The 12,630-nt window shown below is 30.0% G+C and overlaps 1 protein-coding gene across 3 annotated transcripts in view; it reads right to left on the reverse strand.

Moving 5' to 3' along the window:
* LOC139524189 (core-binding factor subunit beta-like) overlaps positions 1-10,606 on the reverse strand; it is a 40,583-nt gene extending 29,977 nt beyond the window's left edge. For all 3 annotated transcript variants that reach the window (XM_071318818.1, XM_071318817.1, XM_071318819.1), the window contains exons 1-4: positions 10,402-10,606; positions 10,191-10,277; positions 8,167-8,286; positions 2,211-2,327 (exon numbers count right to left, since the gene is read on the reverse strand). In XM_071318818.1, the coding sequence (XP_071174919.1) occupies positions 2,211-2,327; positions 8,167-8,286; positions 10,191-10,277; positions 10,402-10,563 (486 nt within the window). In that variant the 5' untranslated portion in view covers positions 10,564-10,606. The remainder of the gene's footprint in view (positions 1-2,210; positions 2,328-8,166; positions 8,287-10,190; positions 10,278-10,401) is intronic.
* Between the last annotated feature and the right edge of the window lie 2,024 nt (positions 10,607-12,630).

The raw sequence follows: 12,630 nt of genomic DNA on the forward strand, positions 1-12,630 counted from the left end.
GGATACAGGCAGCTGACATTTCCTTCACTGACTATCAGATATTGATTTTTTCTTTGTCTTTTTTGTTCCCATTGTCCTGTGGAAACTTTAATTTTACTCAGATGCAGCAGCTAAAATTATGAAACATTTGACATAATGAATCTGATGCTGGATGATTTAAGAAACACATGTGATATTTTAGAATGGATCACTGCAATTTTTTTCAGGTTTGCAATCTGCATTTTAGTCTTTGTTTTCATTGTTTTCTTGTCTATAGATAGCAAAGGCCTGGCCTATAGCAGATGGAACAGGGATATGTTTGTGGTTATCTTTAGCTTTCAGGGACAACACAAACTTGGGAGGCTGGTGACTAGCTCATTCATATCTCAAATCTCAAGATGCAATACCATGATTGCAGAGTCATTACATAATGGCACAAAAAAAACCACAACAAATGATAATGTTGAAGAAAAGACAGATTTCAGCATATGGCATGGTTTCTAGATATGGAAAAATGTGCTTTACTATTATGTAAAGAGTCCATAACCCTTGTAAAATACCCACTTCTAATATGGCCTAAAACACAAATTTTAAAATGTATTGTTGGAGAAAATTCTGAAAAATGGAATTTTGAAATATGCTGCAGATGTTAAAACAATAGGGACATTTTTTTTCAATTTTAGATAATAAACCTGTCAGAAAATATTAAATCATTGTAGTTTCCTCCAAGCATAATTAAAGAGAAAGGCAATTTCATATGATGCAACTTTGCAGTTTGCATACAGGAAATGCATTTAAGACATTGCAGAAAAGAAGACCTTAATACATAAATCATATGATATTAAACAGTCCCCTTTACCACAAACAATATTAATAACATCCAAAATTTCTAATCTTTGCACAAAAGTGACAAATTTCTTTGTCAAAATCTCCATAAAACTGCAAAAATGTTTCAATCTTGTGTTTCCCTTTTATTTGCCACCTTGCATCTTAATTAAACAATATTACAAAATCCAGTGTTTGGGAACAATTTTCTTCATAAAACAGTCCCAACATGGTCATTTAGAAACCAAATAAAAGGAAAATAAGTGTTTTAATCACAGTGAATCATGATGCAAGTGCAAACAAAATTATGATAGGGTGCATTTTAATCTGTTCTTGGGCCATATGCTCTGCGGTATTATCATAGTTCAAACATCGGCTTTCATAGACATTGACGTTTTCATTTCATAGAACCGTTACATCAATTTTAATTAAGACAACTTTGATGTTTTAATTTCATCTTTCATAACAACTTTTTTCAATTTTTATTTCAAAATATTTCCTATTACAATTGGTCCCCAGGGAGTTTTACCATCATCCAGCCAGATATTACAATTTTTTGTATTGTATTTTTGGATATGAATATTCCTCACTATACACAATGGAGATGTATTTGTTAATTCCCCTTATTATCATTTCAAAAAGGTTTCTCACGAGTTATCAACATAAATGATGGTCCTACAACAAATTTTGAACAACACAAAATTGCAAAAAACAGCTGATTCCTTTTTTTTCAGTTTTGTTTCAAGTTTGTTGAAAGGATGTTTGATCATGTTTGGTTACTGGTATATATAAATACAAAGGAAAGTGCATATTCTTTCAATGAATATGAGAGAGCTACAATCAAGTCTTTAGGACACTAGAACTTTTTTTCATCATTTTCAATTTAAAAAACCAGGAACAGGGGAGCAGGAGGCAAAAGAAACTTCTTTCCAGGGGTCTCACTGGGGGTTCTGATCCCAGATCCTGCCTACTGTTTTGTTAGATTCCCGTATCCTGCTTACTCTATGTATATAAGCAATTCTCATTTTTTTTTGTAATTTCCCATGTCCCATTAGACTTCATTTCACGTTTTCACGCCATAATAATTTGACTTTCACATTTCACGCTTACAAAAAATCGACAATCCCGTGTCGCGCTTAGACCCCAATGAGACCCACTTTCCAGTTCACCTGATTCTTTGAACAAGGCAATAAGCTCTCAAGCATTCCACAACTGTGTCTTGTCTCAGACCCCAAGTCCCTCTCTTATCCTTGATTTATATATGAACATATCAATCATTTGAATTATAACCTTTTTTAAAAGACAAGCACAGCTAAAAGATGTATGCTATATGGTCAGCAAGCCATCAAGCAATGGCATATAAGACCAAAAGAAGAAAATCCTTTCCCATCATGCACTTGACTTACCTCGGCTCTATCCGAGTCGTAATCTAAACTGCCTACACCATCTAATCGTATTAAATCTAATGCTGCTCTAAATATTACACATACTCCGTTCAATATGAACTGTGATTTTAAATGTACCTGAAAAAGAGAATGTAATGTTAAAAAATTATGTCTTAGTAAATTTTACAGATCTTTATTGGTTCTTCACAAAATTGTTCTATCCTAAAAGAATAAGTGTGAATGTCTTACAAAGCAAATAGCTAAACAGTCCTATAGAAGAGGAATTCTTGGTCTAGTTTGGTCTATATATAGATCAGAAACACCTGATTGGGACACAAATTAGGTTGACTTTACAGAGATCATGCAAAAACTTTTAGCATTATATACAAAATTATTCCATGGTCCTTTAATGTAAATTACTTATTAAGGAGATGTAGAATGATGGGAAATAAAACAACTTCCAACAGAATGTAGACAGTTATAAACTTAAGGTCAACATACAGCCTTCAACAAGGAGCAAAATCCATTAAACCTATAAATAATTGTAATTTGTTCAAATAAACTGTTCAGCCTGTACTTTAGACTGTCAGAACCTGTGCTACATGTTTTTCATTTAATTTATAGGTATCATATCATTTAATTGTTAATGAAATTATTTATGAAACGAAACTACTAGTAAAACTTTGTCAGTCTATAAAAATCTGGCAAAAGAGAAAGGAAATAAACACAAAAATGTGAAAATCTGGTAACAAATGATAAATGAAGCTATGTAAACAAGTTGAAGTGACGTAATACTATTATGCACCCACTTCCTATTAATATCTATTATCCGTGACATTCTCAGGTGTGACGTAACATTTACTGTGTATCATATTGTATGTGATGTCATAGACAGAATATGTTTTACATCGTGATGTATAATAAGTGTGTTGTGAAATGACAAACAGGTTACTTAATTCCCTTTCAAAATAGAATTGACACCTCTGTCATTAGGCTTGACTACTTTATCATAAAAAATACTGTCGAAAATGAAACTAATATTGTGTTTATCTAAATTCTCATCTAATCAAAGTTCGTCAAACCCAATGCAAACAATCCCGAAATATCAAAACAAAACTAATACTGTAGTATCATTAGATAGTAAAAATACAGTTTGTGATCGTATTAAATTGTTTCATAAATGGATTGGACAAAACTTTTAAAACTTAAAATCCTTTAACAAGAAGAAATTATTTATAATTCATAGTGTTGTCAAATTTTAATCTTATTCCTAAAGTAATAAAAGTTTGCTTACAGCTATAATGTCAGCATATTTAAAAAATAAAATATTTCATCTTTTTATATGATAATTCGAACAGACATTAAATATTATAATTTATTATATGGTAAATTAATTTTTTTCACATCCTTTTTGAACTCTTGAAAGAGCATTATTACAAATCATCGGTCTTGTTTTATATTATTTCAACACTAGCTTAGATTCAAATGAATAGGTCTATTGACTTAACAATATTTCTTAAAAAAACTAAAGAAACAAATCTGAAAATTGATAAACAAGGAAAAGTTATATAAGTACAAACAAATATAAAGGTTAATCTAAATACCACAAAAGGTAAACCTCACTAAAAAAATAAATACTTTTTCACAACAACATGTGGTACATGTATTTTGTTGATTGTTTTCTATTTTTAGTGAATTATTACATATATAAAAAATCTATTTTAGTGAATTATTACATATATAAAAAATCTATAAATATTAATGTTTATAATCATTGTTATTATTCACTTTTTGATGATTTTTCCAATTGCTCAGAATGCAACAGGCTCTGCAGATGTTACCATATGCACTTAAATTGCATTACACAGGTACTGAGAGATAAGCATCTTGTAACTGAAGTATGGGGGATGGTTGGGGCACTGAGTCAAATGACCATCCTTTTCTATAATGACTAATTCAAAAACACGCATTTTTGTATTTAACTGCCAATAACACTAAATGTGTTACAACTGTTTAATAGTTTTAGCATTCATTTATTGTGCCTACAAGTGCTAGAAATTAAACTGAATGACACGTACTGTGCTGAACTTGAACAACACTTCAAACTAGCATTCACATTTAGCAGAGATAATAGAAACTTACACTGAATTCTTAAATCTATGATTTTTGCACTAGCTTTTTTTTTAATTTTAAAATTTTATTCATTTCTTAAAATTCTTTATTTATCAATGTTACACAGATAAATCAACCAGTTGCTGATTTTTTTTAAATTTTAAGGGAGGTTCTATTGAATAATAGTTACTTCTCTGTACAATTTTACCTAGACTTTACATATTATTGAAATAAAAAGAGTAAGGATGGGTTCCTAAGTTGGCCTGCAAACAGTATTTGCTATCTTGCTTTTTTACAAGCTTTTTGCATTTTGCATAAGTCTAGAATATTGAAAGGTGTGTTCAATTATACACTTTAAGTTAGATCTTTGGATTGACCAGGTGATTCAAGATAATCAATATTTTACTTTTTTAAAGGCACTTGAACCAAACTGTTATCAAAGCACTGGTAAATTTCATTTTAAATAACTTTATATTATCATCTCTAAATAAAACTGACCCACTACAAAGAAAAATGTCAAGGCAAAAATATATTTACAAAGGTAACTGGAGTGTAGCCAATGTATATGTGTGGGTGGGGGTTTTCCGATTTTTGGTATGTAAAAGTTAGTGGGTCAGTGGCCATGTGACTCATTGATGAGTTATTAGGTGTAATGAGGTATTATATCACTGACCACCCCTTTATCTGAATACATTAAAGATTTGGTGCCAAACTGTTTAAATATTTTGACTTCTGCCAATATAAACTATGATGTAATCTTAAGCTATTTAAAGAATATGTCTTATTGACAGAAATAAAGAGATTTTCATCATTGTTATAGTTAAAGAATTTAATTATAAAACCAACTATGATAGGAATTTTATAATAATGAATTGATTACATCTTACAGAATTTATTTTTTCATATAATAAAATATAAGAAGCGTCCAATGCATTGCAAATATCTAAGGACAATATAGAATTGCCAGAGTTGTCTCCCATTAAATGTTGAAACAGAAAATGTACAGTATTAAAAACTTAAAAATTATAATCTGTCTTATCCGTTAGCTGACTTCATGCATTATCTTTTTTAGTTTTCATTTAAAACTTTTTGACTTCAGGTCATTCATTTAAATTTGGTGTTTATTATTAAAGAGGTTTATAAGCGTTAATTAAAAATTTTAAAACCAGTGAATTCTACGAGAATGAAAATTAAATTGTTAATGCCTATTCTTTCCTTAAGTTAGGGTTTTTATATTAATAATAAGTTTCAATGTATAATCAGCAACACCATATATTATAAAGTTAAATTCAAAACTGTTTGTGTGAAATTTATAAAACTCAACTACGCAAAATGCAATTGTCAAAATTCAAGGTCAAATTGACATACTGTTATGTACATGTATCTTATGGAAAATTATGTTTTTCGTAAAATCAGATTATGATAATGAAACCATTACATAAAATATTTTTTCACTTTCACACCTCAGGGAGATGACATGATAGGCTTTAATTCCTTTAGAAAACATTATGCTCTTTTAATACTTGGAAAAATGTGGGAATTTAGTTTATGCGTTTTCAATATTTGCTATTGATTATTATGACGACTTCTAAAATCACTTCCTGAACAAACAAGGATCACAGTATTAATTTTTATTTTAAAATCTTATTTTTACCAGGAAATTGCCTTCCTATCTACCTATGTCTGATTTTTACTTATATGTGCACCAGTGTGTGAAGTCAATGATGTATTGCATTTAATGTCAACAAAAAGATGTAATTGCCTACATTTTTATTAGCCTCAAGCTAAAATCTGACATATCGAAATAAAACTGTACAAAACACTTCTATTTTACACGGCTAGTAATTGCCAAATGACGAAAAATCTAATGTTGTACTTCCCAGATCGTTCGTATAAGGATCTTTCCATTTATTTTTCTGGATTTTATTAATTAGAAAATCCTCTATAGAATTCCTAATTTAGCACTGTACATAGCACTTTACAACTACACTAGATAATCATTGAGTCTATCATAACAGTTAAATTTGTCTTGCGGTTTGGCGAGATTCCATAAGCCACAGCATATTGATTAGTTTTTCAATATCATTCTAAAACAATCACGGATGATTCTGTAAGCATCATCATCTGATTCTTACAGAATTACGTAGAACCGATACTTAGCGCTATGATGTCACTACTATGTAAGGATAATACAATATCGGGAAAATTCCAAAACATGCAAGTAGTCACATTATTCTTCTAATAAACATTATTAATCTTCGACAGAAAAAAGAAATAAACCAAATGACACTAATAAACTTTACCGATGCATATTTATTGATTATAAAGCCAACAAAACATGAGGATATTGTTAATTAGAGTTATTTTCTCATAAAAATTTACAAAGTAAAATAAATGCTGAATGTCATGTATACATCTCAGTACTTAAAATTTACATGGGGGTGAAAGAAAAATTACTTCCACTCCGAGATTTCTAATGTTAAATTTCAATATTTTATTAAATGGTACTAGTTATTGAGCATAATACACATAAAGGTACAAAGTTTGCCGGGAAATCAATCTAAACGGTCATTCAACTCAATAAGAAATTAGGAATGACTAGACTTTTAGCAAGTTCTTTATATTCTGCATTGCAGATATATGAACAAACTTAAAGCATGGATTTACCTTATATTTTGGTAAACATATAAAATAGTTGAAAAATTGCAGAATATTTCTAATAAGAGTATTTAGTGCTAAAAGACAGTGAAAGGAATTCATAATTTCAAGACTGACCAATATTAGATATATCAACTAGAGAAAATTTTGAAACTGACATTACAAAATTTTATCAAAATATCATTAAAACTGCATATCCCTAACTTGAAGATTAAACAAAAATCAAATAAAATAGACTAAATGCTAATTCTTGAATATGTCTTTAATATTTATAAATGTATTTCTGTGTAAATTGCAAGATTCCACTTCAATTTATAAGTTGTGAGTCCCTGTTATTACATAAACTTAAAATAACCCCCACTGATCCCCATGTTTACATAAATTGTTGAGAACTTATTCAGCTCCTGTTCGTAATATGTATTTCCTTGTTTAATATTCATATAGACAATTGTGTATTGTACTTTTGTGAATATGTTAGTTTCATAAATATTTATTGTTTAATAACTACATTTTTTAAATTATCAATATGATTTCTGTAAATATAACCTCTTTTCAGATTAAAAGCAAACCCATAATGGACATTGCCCCTTGACCTGAAGTTAAATAATGTCATCAATGAAGTACAGTATTATATAGATAAAAGCTTTTTAAAAAACTTTTGTCTTGAAAAAAAAATCCATCTTGAATTTTGAAAAAAAATTATAGCATTAAATTTGCATCGTCATTTTCCAACAAAATTAGGACAAACATTGATTTCATTGACTTATATCAAAAGTATGATCATTTATCTATGCATTAGCTTTTAAAATAGATCAAAACTATAGTATCCAATTACTTAATAAATGAAAATGAAAAATATCCTTTTTTTTAAATTGCTGACATGGAATGTCAGATCAGCACATATATTACAAATTTAGTAAATTCATAGTTCCTATCCATACAACAAATAAATTAATACATGCAGTCTGGTAAATTTGGGACCTTATCTTAGGAAACTCTTCCATTTTCAAGAAAAACATACAAGGGACCCAAAAAGGGAAATCTGAACGTCAGTTGATGGTATATAGGTTTTCCTTTTAAGACCTCTATCCAGTGTGAAGTATGTGTGACTTATTATTAATCTGTTTCTTCCAGACTTTCGTAAAAAAACACAATTCAAATATATAAATCACATTCATTATGTACTTATATAACAACAATCACTCACTTTTCCTGGTTCTCTGTCGAAATCTACAAACTCTCGTGTGGTTAATCGGTCTTCTTCACGTTCCGACCAGGCATTAGATGAAAATTGGAGAGGTATATTGGTCCCTGTCGCTACAAATGCCTTTAAAAAAACGGAAAAGAAAAATAAGTCAATTAAAACCATACAAATATTTATTTAAACAAGAATTTTATTTGTAAAACAGTTTAATGTATAATGCTGTGAAATATTTTAAATTTGTTTGGTCAAGATTGAAAAGTATTTTGGTTACAAAAGAAGATTAGCTGTCAATGTAGAATAAATATCCATTGAAAAACATTTTTTGTAAAAACCTGGAAATTTTTTCTTAATGTTTTTATTTCATGACTGCTTAAATAAGATTTGACACAGCATCTTAATCTTTAGACAGTACAACAACTTGAAGTAGTGACCTTTCTTTATGTAGTGATAATTTGATACTTAATTCAGAACAAGCTGGGAATAATACCTTCATGACTTTGATTTCAATGTATTAGTCCCAGGAATAAGACATTCATTGGTTAAGTAACCTTACTATACAATAGCATTTAAAAAAATATATATCTGGGAGAAGCTAGGTCAAATAGTATATTGGAATGGAGGTTCTATTGGTCCTTTCTTCAACAGAAAACAGAACATAAAATATATAAGTTTCTTTCTATCCTCATAAACATATTGTATATCTAGAACTGTTGATTTTTGTTTATAACAACAAAAATGTAATAAACAATTCTCTTTGTTTTCTTAAGAAGCTTGGGAGAAAATGCTAGAAAAAAAATGGTCACTAGAATTTTTTTCTTTTTGTATTTTTCTAGCTATATTAATGGTGCAGTTAGAAGCAAAATCATTACTATACAGGGAAAGTTCATCATAATTTTATACATCATTTTCATAATCCTGCATGAATTTTTCCTTTTCTGATCTCTGAATTTGAAATTTTACAGTCCCTGTTAGTCTTATTATAAAAATGCATATTTACGTAAATTAAAATGTATTTATATACATTCTTTCAAATATACACAAATTCGTTTCAAGAGACAGACATCTAAATAAAGGATTTAGAATAGGTGCGTTCGACTAGCCTTCCAAATGGTATAGATAAAAAAGGCGCACAACTCCGGTTTCAGCTTATAATGTGTCATTTTTATCAACTTGAGTCTTTATTAAGCACAAATTACACCCAAAAGATTTAATGTTACTCCCTCGCATTGGTGACAAATATTAAATGAATCTTTATATAAAATTAAAATAAAATGCCCAAGTCGATGTAATTTGAAAACTTTTATAAAAAAAAAAAGCAATTTTGAGATTAGCGTCTTTTTAAATTTCTCTCCCTATTTTTTCACTTTGATATTTAGATATTAAAATATGATGATCACAATGTATGTACCTATCCCAGACAATGGGAAGATGTTTGTAAATATAAATCTATATCTATGAAAATGTTCGTCTTTTAAAAGACTTAAAATTCGTGACTAATTCTAATGAATGGAGGAAGTTCCTTTGTCTTGTCTCGGACTCTCCTCTTTTCTTTTCTTTAAAACTTTAAGGAACATAAAGACGATATTTTAACTTTGGGAGTGTCTCATATATGTGATATTTTGTTAGACAACTTGCTCAATAAAATGTAAGTTGTGTACTTGGCAAAGGAGCAGGAAACTAAAACTACTTAGAACTTCCTTTACCATATTTACTTGTGTAGTAAATAAGCAATATATATACACACGTATATATTTGCGGTTTTTTGTAAATAAAAGCGGTCAAATTTGGTCTTTCCAAAAAATCTATTTTTGTATACTCAACAATAACTTTGTTATGTTTAAATTTTTCGGGCCTCCAAGTTTTGATATTTTTGCAAAACCTGTTAAGTTCATAAAATAATAAAGACAACTCTTTCTTACTAATAAAACTTTTATGCTATTGGGAAGAAAGGTGTTTTGTATATACCGAAATTACTCATATTACCGCAACTAAAAAGTTCATCAAGTGTGAAAAGTGAGAAAACTTACTATTTCTGCGTGTCCTTCCCTGCAATCAGTTTGAAATCTAAGTTGTCTTTCCTCTGTTGGTCGATCCCTAAATCCTGTGTATTTTACCTGAAATAAAAGACATAATCCTTATACATATATATATATTCCTGGTAAAACTTGCGACACGGTACAATGAATGAACTTATATGAACTCCACAGGTAAGAATGAAAACACTATATTTTTCTCTACCTCACACTCTCTGCTTAATTTTCTAAATAGTTCGTCGTTGTCAAACGAAGATCTTTGATCAGGGACAACTCTTGGCATAGTTCTAAAATTATTATTTCCAACTTCGCAACACAACGTGTTCGCTACAAATGAAAGCATGCTGTCTGAGGTCACTTCATTCATTACTACATCACAACAATATTGTCGGTGTGACGAAATACAACCGACTGTTCCGATTGGTTGACGGAAATATATTCATGAATGTTCGGGATCACGGAGATCTCCGGGGACTACCTTATTTGGATATTGTCGACTTCGGGAATTCAGTGTTTACGCTACGTAAGCGGAAATCACTTATTATGCAAACGACGTGATCAATATTTCATTATCATCTTCCATATAAGGCATATCTCATGAATAATTCATTAGCTTATTCCTTATATGGAATGACGTGGCCTAGATTTTCTACTACACATTTACAACTTACTACCGATTTTATAGTAAACAAAACAAGACTTCGATACTTTATCAGAAATTTTTTAATTATGTTAATGACTTAATTATATAAAATCGTGATGTTTTCATGTTGTTGTCTTTGCGATGCATGTTGAATAATTTCAAAACAATCAAAGCAAAAGTATAAAGGTTGGAAACGTGATTGCGATATGCACCACCAAACAAATATTGACAATTTTCAATTTATTTTTTTGAATATAGAAAAAAGAGGATGAAGTGATGAAAATTTAATAAAGAATTGTCATGCACAGGAGCGTCTGAAAACACCTACCTACAGGCATATAAATGTTTCATTTTAGTTTATAAAAATGTTTTTTCTGTTACAAATCATGATGTATTGTTTTGTGTGTACATGATATGCTGCCCATCAAGGGCCCTTCATAGCAATAATAAATATTCTTATATTCTTATTCCTATACATTTCTTGGAATTTGTTTTGTTTTCTATAAATGTAAAAGTTCATAATATCACGATTAAATATTGAATGATTTGTGATTTTAAATATGAAAGTATTCGTATTTATATTTACTTTGCTAAAAGCAGGAATACAATCATCCTGAAAAATAGAAAGACTTGAAACGATAAAACACATTTCAAATTGACCTATAATTCTTTATTCTGGCAAACAAATTGAACAGTTAACCAAGATTACAAAAAACTAATCTACATTTGTGTCCTTTCAGATGTGCAAAAAAGCAAGCAAACTATCTAGTAGCTTGTACGGAACTTCATGTTTGACTTCATCCATTTTTATTTTTCATCCTGTTTGTTATATTATTTATACTGATATCGTTGTTTCAATTCGTCGTCAGTTTGTCGTTTATGTATCCATAATTAAGTTGTTCAAATTTGGTAAAGAGCCGTAAATGAATGACATCAAATTTTCAAACATTTGTTAGTTCCTATGGCATGTCGCACTTTTGAATGGTATTTTTTACCTGAATAATAATATGGCAAACATAAGGCAGAAGATACCAAGGGCACGTTCAAAACTCATAAGTGGACAAAAATATTAACAACGCATTGAAAAAAAATACGATGAAATAGCAAACCTTTCTTAGTGAGAAAAAAAAACGACACAAAAAATTAAAGACTAAAAATAATGTGAACCACAAAAATGAAAACAGGGTTGAAAATGGGTGTCGCCGTGAATTTTGAGCCGTTTTTGCCACAAAACATTGATATTACCTTGTTCTAAACAAATACCCGATCAGACGTGGATGTTTGATTTTGAAAAGATTGGGGGGGGGGGGGGGGGGGGACTGACAATGCAATGTTTAATTGGAAGGATCATTGTTAAAAGTGTATGCGTTTATCATTTATAAAAGAGGGGACCGTGGCTGTCGCGGCCTCTCGTTCGGTTAAATCCTCCTCTGCCGATTGCATTTCAATGTAACATCAGAGAAACTCTAGTCATCCATAAAGGGCATTATACTTTCTATTTCATCTTTTTCACTCGAATTATTCTTTCTGGGCGTTTTTTTTAGGTGGGGGCAAACATCGACTCTGCGACCGCATCTGAGAATTATATATTATTGTACATCTCTATAATTTTCCTCTTCTTTCTTGCATTTCTTTTTTGTTTCCCTTGGTAAATGTAGTATGTGCTCCAACCAAAAAAAAAATGTCGATTTCTCTTGTATCATGAGCAACTAATGGAAGTTTTTAATGACCTTGACTGGCTATAAAGCCTTGCACGGTCGGTATTATGAGCCGATGATCGACGTTGGTTAT

This window comes from Mytilus edulis, chromosome 5 (assembly GCF_963676685.1).
Source record: "Mytilus edulis chromosome 5, xbMytEdul2.2, whole genome shotgun sequence".
Lineage (NCBI taxonomy): Eukaryota > Metazoa > Mollusca > Bivalvia > Mytilida > Mytilidae > Mytilus > Mytilus edulis.